This window comes from Sciurus carolinensis, chromosome 1 (genome assembly GCF_902686445.1).
Source record: "Sciurus carolinensis chromosome 1, mSciCar1.2, whole genome shotgun sequence".
Lineage (NCBI taxonomy): Eukaryota > Metazoa > Chordata > Mammalia > Rodentia > Sciuridae > Sciurus > Sciurus carolinensis.
The window spans coordinates 46,679,546-46,698,532 of record NC_062213.1 but is presented as its reverse complement, the minus strand read 5'-3'; the positions used below and the strand labels follow the sequence as shown (position 1 = coordinate 46,698,532).

At 38.0% G+C, this 18,987-nt stretch overlaps 1 protein-coding gene across 1 annotated transcript in view; it reads left to right on the top strand.

Moving 5' to 3' along the window:
- Window positions 1-18,987, top strand: part of Necab1 (N-terminal EF-hand calcium binding protein 1) — a 161,881-nt gene that overhangs the window by 138,027 nt on the left and 4,867 nt on the right. Inside the window, exons 10-12 of the mRNA XM_047519916.1 lie at window positions 9,350-9,462; window positions 14,849-14,926; window positions 16,326-16,417. Of these exons, the coding sequence (XP_047375872.1) occupies window positions 9,350-9,462; window positions 14,849-14,926; window positions 16,326-16,417 (283 nt within the window). The remainder of the gene's footprint in view (window positions 1-9,349; window positions 9,463-14,848; window positions 14,927-16,325; window positions 16,418-18,987) is intronic.

Sequence of the window (18,987 nt, the reverse complement as noted above, 5' to 3'; positions counted from 1 at the left end):
TGCACCACGATCAAGTGGGTTTTATCCCAGGGATGCAAGGTTGGTTCAACATTTGGAAATCAATAAATGTCATTCACCATATCAACAGACTTAAAGTCAAGAATCACATGATTATTTCAATAGATGCAGAAAAAGCATTTGATAGAATACAGCATCCCTTCATGCTCAAAACACTAGAAAAAATTGGGGTAGTGGGAACATTCCTTAACATTATAAAGGCCATCTACGCTAAGCTCATGGCCAATATCATTCTAAATGGTGAAAAATGAAAGCGTTCCCCCTAAAAACTGGAACAAGGCAGGGATGCCCTCTTTCACCACTTCTATTCAACATCGTCCTTGAGACTCTAGCCAGAGCAATCAGACAAACCAAAGAAATTAAAGGGATACGAATAGAAAAAGAAGAACTCAAACTATCCCTGTTCGCTGATGACATGATTATATATTTAGAGGAACCTGGAAATTCCACCAGAAAACTTTTAGAACTCATAAGTGAATTCAGTAAAGTAGCAGGTTACAAGATCAATGCTCATAAATCCAATGCATTTTTATACATAAGTGATGAATCTTCAGAAAGAGAAATTAGGAAAACTACCCCATTCACAATAGCATCAAAAAAAAAAAAATACTTGGGAATCAATCTCACAAAAGAGGTGAAAGACCTCTTCAATGAGAACTACAGAACACTAAAGAAAGAAATTCAAGAAAACCTTAGAAGATGGAAAGATCTCCCATGTTCCTGGATAGGCAGAATTAATATCGTCAAAATGGCTATACTACCTAAAGTGCTATACAGATTCAATGCAATTCCAATTAAAATCCCAATGATGTACCTTGCAGAAATAGAGCAAGCAATTATGAAATTCATCTGGAAGAATAAAAAACCTAGAATAGCTAAAGCAATCCTCAGTAGCAAGAGCGAAGCAGGGGGTATTGCAATACCAGATCTTCAACTCTACTACAAAGCAATAATAACAAAAACGGCATGGTATTGGTACCAAAATAGACAGGTAGATCAATGGTACAGAATAGAGGACATGGACACAAACCCAAATAAATACAATTTTCTCATACTAGACAAAGGTTCCAAAAATATGCAATGGAGAAAAGATAGCCTCCTCAACAAATGGTGCTGGGAAAACTGGAAAACCATATGCAACAGAATGAAATTAAACCCCTATCTCTCACCCTACACAAAACTCAACTCAAAATAGATCAAGGACCTCGGAATCAGACCAGAGACCCTGCATCTTATAGAAGGAAAAGTAGGTCCAAATCTTCAACTTGTTGGCTTAGGATCAAACTTCCTTAACAGGACTCCCATAGCACAAGAAATAAAAGCAAGAATCAACAACTGGGATAGATTCAAACTAAAAAGCTTTCTCTCAGCAAAGGAAACTATCAGCAATGTGAAGAGAGAGCCTACAGAATGGGAGAACATCTTTGCCAACCATACTTCAGATAGAGCACTAATTTCCAGAATCTATAAAGAACTCAAAAAACTCTACATGAAGAGTACAAATAATCCAATCAACAAATGGGCTAAGGAAATGAACAGACACTTCACAGAAGAAGATGTACAAGTAATCACCAGATATATGAAAAAATGTTCAACATCCCTAGTAATAAGGGAAATGCAAATCAAAACTACCCTAAGATTTCATCTCACCCCAATTAGAATGGCGATTATCAAGAACACAAGCAACAATAGGTGTTGGCAAGGATGTGGTGAAAAAGGAACACTCATACATTGCTGGTGGGGTTGCAAATTAGTGCAGCCACTCTGGAAAGCAGTGTGGAGATTCCTCAGAAAGCTTGGAATGGAAACACCATTTGACCCAGCTATCCCACTCCTTGGCCTATACCCAAAGGACTTAAAATCAGCATACTACAGAGATACAGCCACATCAATGTTCATTGCTGCTCAATTCACCATAGCCAGATTGTGGATCCAACCTAGATGCCCTTCAGTTGATGAATGGATAAAGAAACTGTGGCATATATATATACAATGGAATATTACTCCGCAATTGAAGAATGATAAAATTATGGCATTTGCAGGCAAATGAATGAAATTGGAGAACATCATGCTAAGTGAGATAAGCCAATCTCAAAAAACTAAAGGACGAATGATCTTGCTGATAAGCGGATGAGGACATATAATGGGGGGTGGGAGGAGTTAGCATTAGGTTTAGGGTTAGGTTTAGGGTTAGGGATAAGGAGAGTGGTAAGAATGAAGGAAAGAAGGACTGTATAGAGGGAAAAGAGGGGTGGGAGGGGTGGGGGGGAAGGAAAAAAAAATAATCAAACATCATTGCCCTTTGTAAACGTATGATTACACAAATGGTATGCCTTGACTCTATGTACAAATAGAGAAACAACGTGTATCCCATTTGTATACAATAATAAATAAATAAATAAATAAATAAAATAAAATAAAATGCATGATCATGAAAAATTCTAAAAAAAAAAAAAAGAAAAATAGAATGAGACTGTCGCATCCTGCATGACAGTTTATTCAGGGCTGGCAGGACCAGGCAGTGAGGGGGATTAAGAAAAGACAAACAGACACAAAAATAGAGAAAAAGCTGGGACTTAGTGGATCACTGATAAACCTATTAGGAAAGTAGGGGCCAAGAGCTAGCTCAGCATGTTAATTATATAGGTTTTAACATCAAAGGGATTTAAAATTTCTTCAAGATAAACAGAACTGAAGTTGAAGTAAAAGCAGCCCAATTAAGACTATCAGCTTGTTCCCATGATTCTCTGCCTCTGGGCAGCTAGCATTTGAACCCAAGATTGAAACTGATAAAATTCTGAGGCTGGCACAGAATTCCCTTTGAACAGGGCATAGACATAGCAACCTGGCTATCTCAATTGGAGCACTGAGAGTTCTCTAAAGGGGCATCGCCTCTGTCACAGGACAGTTTGGGATCCATAATTCAGTCACCACTCCTGACACTAGACAAAGTGGTTTAGTTATCAATATTGTTTAGAAGCAGGAAGGAATATTCCTTAATTATCTTCAATCATGTATAGAGGTAAAACTAATAATGCTCTTTGGGATTAGATTCTCAGAATTACCAATAAGATATTTATGAAAAAATATGTATCTTTTCATTAGATGTAGTACATACATTACCATCAATCCCTATAAAAACTCTTATACTCAGTTTTCCATTTTTCACTCTTATTTCACAGCTCATACTGATAACTATATCTCACTAAGTGTTCAGTGGTTAATCCTGGTGCCAAAACCCAGTTTTACAATTTATTGACTGAAGAAATCATTCCTTGTCAATTAATGAATACCTAAGAATTTGAAAAACAAATTCCACATTAGAAAGCAAACAATAAATCTGTATTACATTTTTTTTAAAAAAGCAAATCTTCACTGAGCTTTCGCTATGTGCCAATGCGAGGTTGACCGCTCCCACCTATACCTCACTTAATCCTCACAGTGGCTGAATGAGGTGCTGTTATGGTTGACCTCAGTTTACAGATGAAGAAATTAAAGTACAGAGAGGCTTAAATACTATTGCTGATCCCCAACTGTCCAACACCTACACTTACCACCCCCGGTCTCACTTCCTACCCAAGTGTTCTGTAGATTTCTAGCCACTCCAGTGGAGCCGTGCTTTGCTAGTGAGGTTGTGGGCTAACATGATGGTTCCTTGAGATTTCCCAAATGAGAGCAGAATAGATTATTCAATAAGCTTGTTTGAACACATAGTGAAAGTCCTGAACCCTAGGAGCTGCCGTATCTAGTGTTCTGAGCAATGAACCATTCGTTATATAATGATGAGTCTAGGATGTGATTTCTTTTTTTAAGCCCACTTATTCTTTTTCTCAGCACAAAGTAAGGGAAGTGACACTTACTGCAAACCTGTCACACACAAGATCTTTGTATACATTATTCTATCTAGTCTTCCCAAACTTTGTGTTATAAATGCCATTATTTCAATTTTTTGTATCAGAAGACTTAAAATGAAAGATTAAGTAACTTGTTCAAGGTCATGTAGCTAGTAAAAGTGAAGCTGATTCTTTTTTAATTTTTAACTTATACTTCATGCTCTTGAGAAAGAAGAAGAAAGAAGAGAGAATGAGATGATGGAGATAGACAAAAATTGTGCAGTACCCTAGAGTTTTCAAGACCATTTCAAATTCTCTTTTAAAATGAATGAATAAATAAAATTTATTAGAAAAATTCTAATCATAGTTGATGGTTAAAAGCAAAAGAAGCCAGGTGTGGTGGTGCATGCCTGTAATCCCAGCTGCTCAGGAAGCTGAGGCAGGAGGAACTCGAGTTCAAAGCCAGCCTCAGCAAAAGTGAGGTGCTAAGCAATTCATTGAGACCCTTTCTTTAAATAAAATTCAAAATCGGACTGGGGATGTGGCTCAGTGGTTGAGTTTCCCTGAGTTCAATCCCTGGTACCAAAAATAATAATAAGAAGAAGAAGAAGAATCTATACTAAAATGTGATGGAAACTACTATGGAAAAGTATAGCTTTGCACAACAAAGAGACACAATCCAACCTAGGGGTCCAAAGAAGGCTTTTAGAATTAAATATTTAAGACAAAACCAGGAAGAGTATGTAGGATTTTTGAAAAATTATATATAGGTATGTGTATGAAGAACATTGACTTGTTCTAGCATTGATTTGTTACTACATTTTGACTTGTTCTAATATTGTGCCAAAAGAACACTATAATGATACACAAAAACATTAACATGTTTCAAATTATTTATAAATAAGCATATTATAGAGACCACAACTTTGATAATTCACAATTTTATTCTTGCTATAGTTAAATAAGAAATAAACATAAATAAGAGAGAAATTAGAATCTGAAGATCTAGGCCATGATTTTAATATTTGTTGAAAATTCAGGGATAGTTTATGGTCTTGAAGCTGTCAAGCAGTAAGCAATTGACAGGTTGTGAATCAACCTGTCAATGTGAGCTTCTTAAAGGAATCACTCCAACCAGAACAACCACCCAGGATCTGGCCCACTGTACTGATCTACCTGGATCTTTTCTGCCTATTGCTATTGTGTGCCTTGTATGGCCCTTCTTATCAAAGGACTCTTTTCAGATATATTCCATATTTGAAAGGAGTTTTTTAAAGTCATGATAATTTTAAGCAAAGTTTGAGCACATTCTTGTGCTTTTCAGAAACTCAAACTTTTCTTTACATGTTGCTATTACACACTAAAATAGCTTATCACATGGTAGAAGTCTGCCTACAAATCTAATGTCTGTTGGTGCTTCACAACCCTCATCAAGCCAATGTAGAATGTCTTGTGAAGTTAATCAATTCCACCATACCCCTTAAGTGTTTGGGGCTATTGCCAGCTGATTTATCAGGGACTATCAAAAGATGGCCTTGCTTTGCAATAGCTGTTAAGAGATACAGTTAGACTCCACAGGAATGGCTGTGATAACTCTAAAGACACACTTGGAACACAATTTTAAGTGTAGTAAATAGAGCCAGTAACATTTAAAAATAAGTTGCACTTAAGATATCTGTCTCCTAAGATTAAAAAGGTAAAATTTCTTGAAATGTCCCGAGAAATCAAAGGCAGATGCCTTGTGGTACTTATGCCTTATGGCAAGTACAATTCTGCAAACATAGATTAAGTTCAAGAATTTCCAAGCATTCCATCATAGTTCCAGTGCAACAAATTTCCATAAGGTAAATACTAAAGATATACTTCTGTAGCAGAGAAGCAAAAATGTAGCATCATGAAAGAGCATCTTACCATGGTTGAGTGCCCTGGACTGACCCTTCACACCTTGGGATACCAGATTTTGATAAACTGAAGGCTGTCTGTTTGACAGAAGAGATATTCAGAAATGCCAACAAGACAGCAGGACATTTTCCCTCTCCCAACCTCATAACCCACAACTAAAAAGGCTCTACTTATAAAAAGTCAAACTTAGGCAGAATATCTGTGCTTCACAAATTGATTTCTTGTGAAAAATCTGAGGCAGGGAAGGGAAAGATATGTCTTGTTTGGGATGCAAAGTAAAATCTAGAAGCCAAGAGTTTAAATTTTCCAAACCATACTCTCAACAGTACATATAAATGAAAATCAGTTAGCTATTACTGTATAATAACCCACCCTAAACTCTTTATGACTTAAAACAATAATCACAATTTTGCAGGTAGAAAATTTAACCTTGGATGGTTCATACAGTCTCAGTGGCCTCTTAGGTATTTGTAGTCAGGTACATGTCAGTCTTGCTGATCTTGATGAAGCTTTCTCATATGTGTAGGGACTCTGCTCTACATGGTCGTTAATTCTTTAGTACCAAGGTTGGCAAACAGCAGCCTGCCACCTGTTTTTGTACGTAAAGTTGTATTGGAACACAGTCATCCACATTTGTTTATATACTCTCTCACTACAATAGCAGATCTGTGTCCTTACAACAGGAAGCAGGTCCTGCACACAGCTTAGAATATTTACTATCTGTTCATTTATAGAAGTTTCCTGACCCTTGTTCCGGCAGGTCTTGTTCACATGACAGTCTCAGGGATCCAAGAGAAAAAGTAGAAACTAATAGGTCTTTTGGGCACTAAACTTGAAACTGGAACACTATCAGTTCTGCCACATTCTATCAGCTAAAGCAAGTTAGAAAACTAACCCAGATCTAAAGGGTGGGAATAGAATTCATGTCTTAATAACAGAAGCAGGAAATTCATACTTCGAAGGGCTTGGGTTCAACCCTTTGAGTGAGTAAAGGATTCTGACCATTTTTACAGCCCTTCTTACTGGATCACATAAGTATTGCTTTCAGACTAAAAGAATTATGGTGGTTTGGTAGATATATTTATATGTCTTATTAGGAAAGCCCATGAGAACCAGCTTAATCATTATTAATCACAAATGCCTAACTAAGAAATGTGCCAATTTCTTTGAAAAGGACATATTCACATTATTTTGGCAGAGATTAACTTTAACCCTGCTTAGTTCTTAATATTAAAACCCTGAGCCTGGGAGAGTTTACAGGGAATGCTGATTGTTTACCACAAAACATTAGGAGGTGATTTTAGATTTCTGTCTTCTGATTCTTGATCCCTGATCCTGAAAGATAATTAAACAAAGCTCAGTTAACTTGTTGAACCTATCCAAGTAGACTGCGGAGATAAATGGATCCAAACACAGGGAATGGTTCTGATACAATAAAACTTTGTTCCCTTGTCCAATAAATAGTCCACAAAATGATTCAGAGCCCCCAAGGTCCTCTGATTTGTGGTTCACCAGTTCCTCAGGTAGGCCTTCATCCCTCCGCAGAAAAGGAAAAAAAGGGCATGGACAAAGCTCATATCCTTAAGTCTTGGCTCAAAGGTGGCACACAGTATGTCTGGTCATATCCGTTGGTAAGACTCATCTGATCACAGTGAACTTGCCAGGGAGGATATAATATGGAGACCAGGAGCACACCTAGAGAAGAGGAATGAGCAGCTTGGAGTCTGACACCTCCTGCCTTCTAATCACCAACTATTCATTTGCATCCTTCTTTTCACATATAGAGCACACACAGAGACCCCACTACGAGGGAGATCATCCAAAGTTTCCTACTGTTACTATTTCTAGCTCAAAATCTAGAGTCTTTGGATGATGTTTAGTCTTCTTTGTGAGGTCAGGATGCAGTCTTTGAGGTCTGACAAACTAATAAAGAACAAGGTAAGTGCTCCCTACCCAACACACACACACACACACACACACACAGTGGTGGGGGAGAATACACAATAATAAACCTGGTCCATAATGAATATTGCAAAAACTGCCATTCAGAAAAGGGATGAATGGGAAACACACAGCACTCACTGGTTGATTGCCATGATGAATTCCTGCTGGGAAGGTATTTTTCAGTGAGGGAGTTCTCTGATTAGACGCTGGATCTCTATTCTGGGAGGACCCCTGCTGCCCATTGTTCTTTTGAAAGATTCTTCCTGGTCCATTATCCTCCATGACCGTCTGAAATAGCCCACTGGGGGGTACTACCCTTCTTGGTGGGGAATGCTTTATTCATAACCTGCTTCCTACTCATATATATCAAGGCCTGAACAGTCAAAGAATTCTAATACTGAGGTCAAGCTTTAACAATATCGTTGTCTCAAAAATTTGGTAGACTTCTGATCAGTTTATAAGTTACATGTGCCAGGTACCACACCGAATGTTATTACTTAAGTTTTCTAGCCTGATTTATTCTTTTACTAAGCCCTGTGAGCATGAGAATTCTATCTTGATCTATCACTGTATACCCAGAACCCAACAGCCAGTTCTCTGTCACAACTGGAAACATTCGTTGAAACACACTGTGTGCCTGACATAGTGACTGCAATATAATTGGTGTTCAACAAATAGCTATTAACATGAAGTGGTAAATTCACTGAAAATGGGCATGGTAGGCCGGGAGCTTATTCTTGGTCTTATATGCTATGTGGCTGATAGTACTTTGAAAGTGATTTTCTTTATATTCTAGATTGTTTTTGCTTTGTTGTGGGGTTTTATTTACTGTGATGATTGATGCCTATTCTTATATTTATTTGCACTTTCATAATTTTTTACCAAACCTTGAAGAAAAAGAAAGGATGCATGTTGAAATCTAAAATTCCATTAGAAGCCCAGAGGCAGATATTTAGGGAAATCTTCAAACTACAGTTGCTATAATGGCAATAGCGTGTTACAGAAGCAGGTGGCATCAGACCCAGTGTGACCATTGAACAGGGCCTCTACCTAAAGCCATGGCATTTCAAACAGGGCCTCTTGTAAGTGGGTTATATGTTTGAGAACTCTGTTTACAGCTGATGCACCATGGCAAATGCATCAGTAAACACTTGTTTTTGAAATTTGATTGTTTGTGATTATCTTTACAATATCTCTAGTATCATAAAATAACCCAAGAAGCTAGAGCTGTGCAGCACACAATAGGACTTCTCTGTACATTTAGGCAAGTGACTCTAGGCCAGTGATTACAGCCTGGCTACATGTTGGAACTTAAGTAAGTCGTTAAAAATCGTGCCTATGCCCCAATCCCAGAGATTTTGATATAAAAATAATTTTAAAACCTCTCCAGTGATTCTAATTGCATCACTGCTTTTAAAAGGAAAATACATCATTGTAAAGGATGCTGTCTTTAGCTTCTGTTACTAGAGGCCAGAAAAACATCCCCCTGTATTATAGCCTTGATATAATTTTTTTACTTGGAATGGTCATGGGCTTCCTTGGTCACACTTTTGGATGGTGGTTGTTGTGAGGAGAGTGGGCTGGGCAGCAGGGGTCAGCTTGAATGAAGTTCCGACAGCCACCTCAGTAACCTTACCCTTTCCTCTCACCAGCATATCATGCTTGTGCAGCGTCAAATGTCTGTGATAGAAGAGGACTTGGAAGAATTCCAGCTTGCTCTGAAACACTACGTGGAGAGCGCTTCAGCCCAGAGTGGATGCTTGCGGTGAGCACCCCTGCACAAGACCTGCCTGACCCTGCCCAGTCGGGTTAAAGCTTTTCCCGCTTTAGATGAGGGTGCAGCCCAGAAGACAGGCATTTGAGAATCTTTATTTTAAATTATGCTGAGCCTCCAGCCCTCTGGGTGATGCCCTTTGCAGAGTTTAACTGTGTATTTTCTTTTTGATCTTTGGACCTTACTTTGATTTAATCATTAAAGACACCAAGGGACATCAGATGGAGAACTATTTGAATGAGGAGTTTCAAATAGATTGAAATTCTCCCCTTTTGCATCAGGCAGCCAGCATTCATTTAAAATCATCTCTGTAGATGAGGTCTCAACTCCAGGGCTTCTAGATTTGACTGCAGCATGCGCTGTGGACTAATGACTATTTCCACTGTCGTGAAACTGCAGGGGTCTCTGAGGCCATGCAAGAGGCCCAGGGAGAGGGAAGAAGACTGTGGGGGAGTAAGAGAGCAGATCTTGATTCTTTCACACAGCATCAGCAGCTCCTTCCTCTCCTCTTTCCACAGCAACTACTCAAGTCAGACTTTTATTATCTGAGACCACTAAAATGCACTATTCCTCATCTTGAGTTTTTCTATTCCAATCAGTCCAATAAACAGCTACTAGAATAATTTCTCAGAAACAGTTATAGCATTTCCTTAATCAGGAACCTGCAGTGACTCTCTAATGAATATCTTAATAAATGGTAGGTATTTGTCCTGACCTTATGTTTACCCTGCAACCAACCCAGGAATCCATATGCCTGATATCATTTATTCCCCTTACCTAAAATACTCTGCTTTACCTATATCTGCCTATTGACTTTCCAGCATATTTTTTCATTCTTACTGTGCCTTAGATCTGGTCACTTGCCCTTCCAGAGATGAGCAACCAGCTGCAGGTCTCTGCTGGTCTGCATTCTGTTTGAAGTTCAAAACCTTGCCCCAAATCACCTGTATTTAGAAAGTTTCCTCACCCAAACTTACCCCTACCTTGTGAGCCTGTTAAACTGCATTTCATAATTCTCTTCAAATATTGCTTTGGGAAAGCTTTTCAGCAGATGTGTGTTTATGTGGGTGTACATCTCTGTGTGTGTGCATATAAACACATACTTTATTTCTCTGGATGTTTTGCTCTTCTTTCTAGTGATTAATTATATTTTATTCATACTAAAGCAGAATATTTTCCCAGCTAAGAAGTCTGGCTCTGGAATTAAACATAGGATTGCCCTAATTTTGTGGTTTTGGGAAAGACCTTTCCTGGTTCCCAGCCTGTTTCCTCATCAAGAGCCCCATGATATGACTATAAGCATGAAGGAGAGAGATAGTCCATGTGCTCAGTTCCATGCCTCCCACCACTGAAGACATGGAACATGAGCAGGGTCACTGTGCTGTTGCTTCTGTGCTGACCCCTCTGGAGTATGAGTATTTGCTTGATGTCATTGACAGCTCACATCTTCCCAGCAGTCCCTTTGTAACAGGACATGGGAAATACTGAGCTTCCATTATTGTGTTATCCTGATTCACATCAGTCTCAGAAGGTCACAAATGAAAAAAACCACAATTCTAATTCTTTTAGTTAAGCAACTAGAGATTTGCCAACACAGGGATATATGCAGTTTTTAAAATCAACATTTGGAAAATGCAAAAGGAGGCTACATGTACTTGCCACAGCGTAAACTGCGGAAAACAGAGCTCAGTAAATTCTTTTTTTGGTTAGTGAGGATATGAAGAAGGTAAGTGCATTTTAGTATATCACAGTCTCCAGGGATTGATGAGATGTTTTACATTTATAAAAAGGGCACAAGATTCATTTTTTAAGTTTCAGAAGCACTATTTTAATGTGCGTTGGGAACATGACCTGAAGCCACTAGAATGGCCCCAGGGAGAGGAAAACAGATTGTGGGAGCGTAAGAGAGTAGATAGATTTCTGCTGCCTGCTGCAAACTCTGTTCTCTCAATAACCATGAAAAATTGCTCCATCAGCTCCTGCTGTGAAGGAGAGGGAAGGAGAGCATCCTTTTCCTGTAAGATAAATAGACTCTTCAGCTTCTCCTTTTCCTTTGCAAGACTGCTTTGTTTCTTAATGGTTCTTCATTCACTTCTTATTGCTGATGCTTCCACTAATTTTTCTTTGACTGGAATTACCAGAGTATAGACTGCCAGATGGAATGAGCATCAGAGAATTACCACACACAATGGTATATGTGGGGAACATGCTATGCCAGTGTGCTTGTCTAAAGTCAAGTTTTCAGCTGTCCTGGTTAATTAAATTCAATCCTCTACCTGTATCAACCAATGAAAAATCAAATGCCATTTGTTATGGTTCGGATGTGAGGTGTCCCCAAAAGCTCATGTGTGAGACAATGCAAGAAGATTCAGAGAAGAAATGATTGGGTTCCAAGAGCCTTAACCCAATCAGTGAATTAATCTCCTGATGGGATTGAGTGGTAACTGAAAGCTGGGGTGTGGCTGGAGGAGGTGGTTCATTGGGAGTGTGATCTTGGGGTACATATTTGTATCTGGCAAGCAGAGTCTCTCTCTGCTTCCTGATCATTACATGAGCTGCTTTCTTCTACTACACTCTTCCGCCATAATGTCCTGCCTCACTTCAAGTCCCAGGAATGGAGCCTGCTGGCTATGGACTGAGCTCTCTGAAACTGTGAGCCCCTAAATAAACTTTTCCTCCCATAAAATTGTTCTGGTCAGGTCTTTTAGTCACAGCAGCAAAAAGCTGACTAAAACACCATTCATGACATCAGTTGTGCTTCCATGTGGCCAGTTCAGTTAACTAGTATTTGACTGACAAAATAAAGCTCAGTGGATTATCAGACTTTTGCAGTTTCTTCTTTCATGATTTTTAGCTTAGTCTCACCATGGTTAGACACAGAATGCTGCCATCATAAAAAATGGAAATTACTGAGGATGTACGATTGGCATCTGGTATCCATTACTTAAGTCTTCCCAGCAATCATAAGAGGTATTTATTCCATCCAGCTTAGAAAGAAACAAGGACCAAGTTTGACTCTGAAACCTATGTTTAATACTTGTCAGTGTTTGGTGAAGTTCAGAGATTCTCGAATGGTGGTAGAATACACAGTATCCTTCCTGTTCCAATTACAACAAGGTCTTGATTTCTTAAACTCAGGAAAATGATTTAGAGGCATTTTTGCCTCTTACGTATTTGACTAAGAGACTTGGACATTTGAGAAATGACAGAAGCTTTGTCATAAGAGTCGACTGAGGTTTTAGAAAGCCAAGTTATTGAAAGACTTCAGCACACAAGCACGTCATTTGTGTGAACCAGTGTATAACGCACACAGGCGCGTGTCATGCACACTCACACACACACACACACACACACACACACGATGCTATTCTTCACTTATTTTTGTAATCACTAAAGCTGGTTAGCCCCTCTTTTGGTGTTGAAGAAATGTGGTATACACCGTATACTCTCAGAACCAGCTTAACACCAGAAAACAAAAGTTTCTGCTTTCAAAGATCTTAGAATCTAATCTCCATTTATGAAGGCAGTGAGCAATGAAAACCATGTTCTTGTCCAAAGTTTCATAGTTGTTAAACAAAATGATTTCCAAAATCACTCTCAGCTAAAAAATTCTAGAACTCCAATGTGCTCAAAACTCCATGTCATGAATGTGGATTATATTGTAACAACCAGCCCTGAGACAGCCTTAAGAACTAATGGGTGTGCATTAAGCAATTAACTATTTGTCAATAGGTGGATAAAATTAACTGGTGACCTGAGCTCGTTATGGAGAGTGAGGGGACTGTCCTTCCTTTGTCTTTTCTTCATTAGTTAGGCTCTGAGTGCTGAGGCAGGGTACATACACAAAGACAGGAGGAAGGTGAGAGGAAGGGAGGGTCCCATAAGCTTCATAAAACCGTCATCACAGATGAGGAAACTGGTTGAGTAAAGGGTCTGAGGTGACACAGTTAATCCGTAGTAGAGTGGTAGTTCCATGAGCCGTTTTTTGAACTACTATCATATCACACTGTGATATCCTCTTGAATCCTTCAAAGATTTCAGAATTCTGCTAAAATTTTGTGAATTTCTTATGGTCTCATGGCTACTCCAGAAAATGAAAGGCTCAGGTAGCATAATAAGTGGGTCTTCAGTGTAATAAGTAATACAAATTAGTTTGCAAGAGGCAATTGAAGATCTTGAAATGCAAGTTTGAGTACTTTAAACTTTATCCTAAAGAAAACAGACATGGATTAAAATTTGTCCATTACATTACTTATTAAGTAATGTTTGGGAATTATAGGCTCCTTTTTAAGACTCTGATGGAAGTTATAGACTCCCCAAGAAAAAAGCCCATGTGCACATTAATTTGCAGAGATTTTAAGAAATCTTCCTGCAGAAATCTCTTTCATGAATGGTTGGGATGAGAAAATCACAAACTTCATTTTTAATTCAATGCTTATGACCCTATAGTAAAGCTTTGATCAGAAAAATCTAAAGTTGCGTTAATTACAATATCTGTAACATCATACCTTAATGAACCAAATTAGATGATAACTATGAAAAACACAAGTACAAACTAAAGGGGGAAAAAAAGTGATAAAAGTCTTGTGTGTGGTTACTGCCACCTGCTGGTCACACTTAGCAAAATCCTAAATTTTCATTATTTTGCTGGTAAATTCAAAATCCTTGTTTTCCGAACTCCTTGTTTTGCTTTTCAATCTGAATATATTATGATACATTAGGCTAAAAAAGCTGTATTTTAAGATTTTAAAGGCATATTTTTATTTCCCACTTTTTCATAAGTTTATGAATGTGTCCCTCTTTATTCCACTTCAACATGATTTTGGTCTGCATCACCTCTCACCTAAGCTATTTCACTACCTTCCTTGCTGTTCTCGCTGCTTTGCATGACTTCTCCTTCCCACCCCACAGTGCCATCAGCAGGATCTTTTAAAACACAACTGCAACCACGGCACTGTCTGCCTTTGTATCAGTGACTCCTCTTGATACAAGATTAAATCTAGTTCTTTTTTGTTAACCTCCTTTCTTCACTCCTCTAAAACATAGTATAGACTTTGACCCACCTTCAAGATCAACAAAGATGTAGAAGGAAAAAACCTATCTTCCTCAATTTGAAAAAGTAATTTTAAAAAACCTGCAATTATTGCCAGAATGCGGCCTCTCAAATTTGATCCAAAGTTGTGGGGTGAGGGTATTAAAAAGCATATTAAATTAGTTCTTGACAAACCTGTTCAATTTTCTGCAGGCACCTCAGGTTCTTTTTTTCCACCTAATACAAATGGACGATTGTTTCATAACACATATAAAGATGATTAGAAAAATTAGTGTGATTCTTTAATTTCCAGTGGCAAATTACGCCTTTTCTTTTCCTCTTCAGTATTTCTATACAGAAGCTTTCAAATGAACCCCGCTACATGATTTATGAGTTCTGGGAGAACAGTAGTGTGTGGAATAGGTAAGTTGTGAGCAAGGCAGATTTGCTTCGTGAAGCCAGGAGGTGGCTATATACATGACGAAATTTTCAGACTTGGAAGAAAAGCTTCATTCTGTTTTCCTCACTTTAAAAACGGTCTTGACCTTTACCCTGATTCCCACACTTCAGTTTATTTGGCGGATTGGGAACCACTTCTAAGCACAGACAGATACTTCTAGTATTGACCCGACTTTGAGTCTTACCATCTTACCGATGCTTTCAGATGAGAATTACATTAGGGACAGGGGTGTCTAAGGAAGGTGGAGGTGATGGTGAGGTTGGAGCTTCATAATTTCTTTGGTTATTACTTAATTTTTTGGTGGTGGTGGGGTACCAGTGATTAAACTCAGGGGCACTTAACCACCGAGCCACATCTCCAACCCTATTTTGTATTTTAGATAGGGTCTCACTGAGTTGCTTAGTGTCTCACTTTTGCTGAGGCTGGCTTTGAATTTGAGATCCTCTTGCCTCAGCCTCCTGAGCTGCTGGTGACAGATGTGCACTACCAGTTATTACTTTATAATAAAACTACATAAAATGGCTAAGATCACCATCATTTTCCCAAATGTCTTTAAATACTACAAATAAAGGGGAAAATTAAAGGTACTGTTTGGCAAAGTGAAAAACAAACTTTTAATTGAAAGTGATTACCAATAACTAATATATAAAAAATGGAATAAAGGAAAATTTTTCTATTCACATATAAAGAGTTCCAGATGGTTTTAAATGGTATAGAAGATATAGCTCCCCAATAAGCCTATTTTGTGAGTGTATTAAATATAGTAGTGGAAGTAACAGAACACCTGGCAATTAAATTGATGCATATTTCACCTTAAAATTTTATTTTTCTGGCCTCCAAGAAGACATTTTGAGGGACTGGAGATAAATTCAGTGGCAGATCATTTGCCTAGCAAGCCCTGGGTTCCATCCCTAGCACTGCAGACAAAATAACAAGAAAAGTAGCACTTTGTGCTTTCATGAAAGCAAAATGATACCAATAGTAGTTTAGTATTTCAGATGTAGAAGGGAACCTTAAAGGCAACTTATTCAACTCCATGCTTCCAGGCCTACACTAGAAGATAGTTTTCATTCATCCACTCTGGATGGAAAATTTACACCCTTAGCTATGCTATTTTTTAAACACCCATATGGCCAAGATACTCTTTCTTCTGTTAAAATTTTTTGCAGATATTAAAGTCTACTTCCTATTGTTTTATCTTCTGATGACAATTGTTAAGTTAATCTCATTTATTAAGCCTAACCAGGTTACTTCTGATCCACATCAAGCAAAAGCTTGCCATCTTGATTGCATTTGATTTTTGCTGCCCTCTGTTTAGGAAGGTTGCAAATACAGAGCTTTAACCTGTGATCATTTATACAGCCACCTTCAGACGAATTACAGCAAGACATTCCAAAGAAGTAATGTGGATTTCTTGGAAACTCCAGAACTCACATCTACTATGCTAGTTCCTGGTAATTATACTGGATTCAAAATTCTTGGGTCCTTGTGTATTGTATTTTTTTTTTTCCCTAGGATCCTATGTTCTTTTCCATCACACTTTATCAATGGTATTTCTCTTTACCATTTCTTTATATATGTTATAATTGGGAATTGGAAGAGGGAAGAAGAGATATTCGTTGTATAGTCTTTAGTTCTTGGTTGGCTCTATTTGTACTGCTGGCTATATTAAACCTGTTTTTAGTGGTTTTGTGGTTAACTTGAACAATCTTGAAGTACAAGTCAAATCATAATATTTTAAAATTTTTTTCAAATGCTTTGCCATACTATAATTTGGTGTATTAATACAATTAAAAATAAGTGACACACAGGCTGAAGATTAAAAATGTTTTTATTATAATAGAATAACGTAATAATTTTTATAGTTGGGGGAAAGGAGAACTGGAGGAGACAGAGAAAAAGAGAAAGAGGGAAAGTTTAAAATAAAGTTGTCTAAGAAATCTGGCTTAGTCAAATCTTAAGAACAAAAAATTCATTTGTTCATCTTACCCATCCATTCAATTGACAAATATACACAAATTTGGGGTTACTGGGGTGCTTGGCCTATTTCCTGGCACTGATTGAGCTCTAATTCTAAATAAGCACTGTGCTGGGAGCTAAAGAGGGTACTTATAAAGTGCTGTCTGTCCAGTTTGATAGGAATATTTGCAAAGAGAATTGTGTGCAGGACAAAAACTGATTCTGGTCATAAGACAGAAGTTACCCTTAAAGGTAATAATGTGCTTTGTGAACTTGGAGAAGTGATTACTACCTTAATCTAACAGTTTTTAAGGAGATGGAGCCTCAACTTTAGACTGAGAATATCTTATATGAAGTATCTGAATAATAATTAGAGCAACTGAAGATTGCTGAGACAGATGATAGCATGCTCTAGTCAGCATTATCTGACAGGAACAAAGGCAGGCATCGTGGGCCAGAGAGAAATTAATCAGGCAGGGCAATGAGCTGCCCCAGGGAAGAAAAGCACCCAAACTACAGGCTACCAGTAAGTCTGGGACTTCATGAGTTAACCACGAGACTGAAGTTTGAAGCCTGGGCTTGTGGCTAAAAACAAATTATCTAAGAGAACCCTGGGGAAATGCCTTACTCTAAAAGGCAGGAGAGAGAAAATACTCCTTTGTATTAAGAATAATGATGGGCACCAATCAAATGGAGGAGAATCAGAGTAATAATAGGTGTCAATAGAAGAGTGAAATGCAGGGATACAGTGCTCCATGGGGGTGTGTAGAGTGACTGAGAAAATAGGGCTGAAAATGGAATTTGACAAGATCATGGTTCATGAGAGTAATTTTAATAGAGTGGTAAGAATTTAAAATAACAGTAGATTTTGATGGATTGGGGAACAAATAGGAAGCGAAAAGAGTATTCTGGAATTGGTGCAGGGTGAGGACACAAGGAGATCAGGTGTGAGTGGCTACACCTTGGCCCTTACAGTCTGAGCCTGAGCTAGTAGTATATTTACTCTGGCTCTTAAGGATGGGTCTTGTCTGGCCTTAAGAATTGTAGAATTTCCCTCACTTTAGAGCTGAAATTTTTTCCTCCAATAAAAAGTTATGAATGTTTGAAATGTCTGACATGGTTGAATAGACACTGATTCGTGCAGTTTCTATTAGAGGGCATCATAGCTTGAAGAAAGGTGCAGGTGGGCAAGGCTGCAAGTTATTAAGGAACAGATTTCAGTGACTGCCTTCAATTTACCCAAGAAAGCTTTAGCTTAGCTCTAGCTTATTCCAGGTTTGAACAGACTGTTCTAAGTGGGGATTTTCAAAAGGCTTAATAAATTAAATCTGTAAATATGACTGCTGCAGCCTTTGTACAAAGAATGCAGGAAAATGAGATACAAATCTTATCTTCATATCACGTATTAGTGATAGCACAAAACAATCGATGTTTCCCAAGTGAAGGAATGAATATGAACTTTTGACGACATCATAAATGCACTGATTTTCGGGCACAAAAATCTCCCAAAAGTTCTACATTTATCATTTTTACATCTGCCATTATATCCATTTTTCAGCTGTCTCACTCCTGAAAGCTCTGGTTTAGCAATGTAGAAAGGACAAAGATTGTTCTTATTGGTGTCCTAAGTCCTTCTGGATCAGAAAACATCTGAACAAAAATAGAGAGTATAGGAGGGGAGGCTATTGAGTTAACAGTTGAGGGAATGCTACTGCAATTACTGAAAATGTAATCTGATAGGATTTTTCTGGCCCAACTTTGGTCACTTCATTTTTACTTTGGATTAACTTCCTGTGCATTATTAGTGTCCATGGTTCATAAATTCTATCCTCTTTCAGAGCAATTTCCTAACTTAGAAAAACTGAGCACAAATAAAACTGGATCGATTGTTCTCTGAACTAAATTCAGTACAATTTGATGACTTTTAATTGCTGCTGTATTTTGCATTAATTTTCATAATTACATCTAATTTCAAAAATGATAACTGGAATTTGATAGATCAAAAAGAAGTCAGGCTTTTCTAATACAATTTTTAAATCTACCTCAAACAAGAGTTTAACATTTA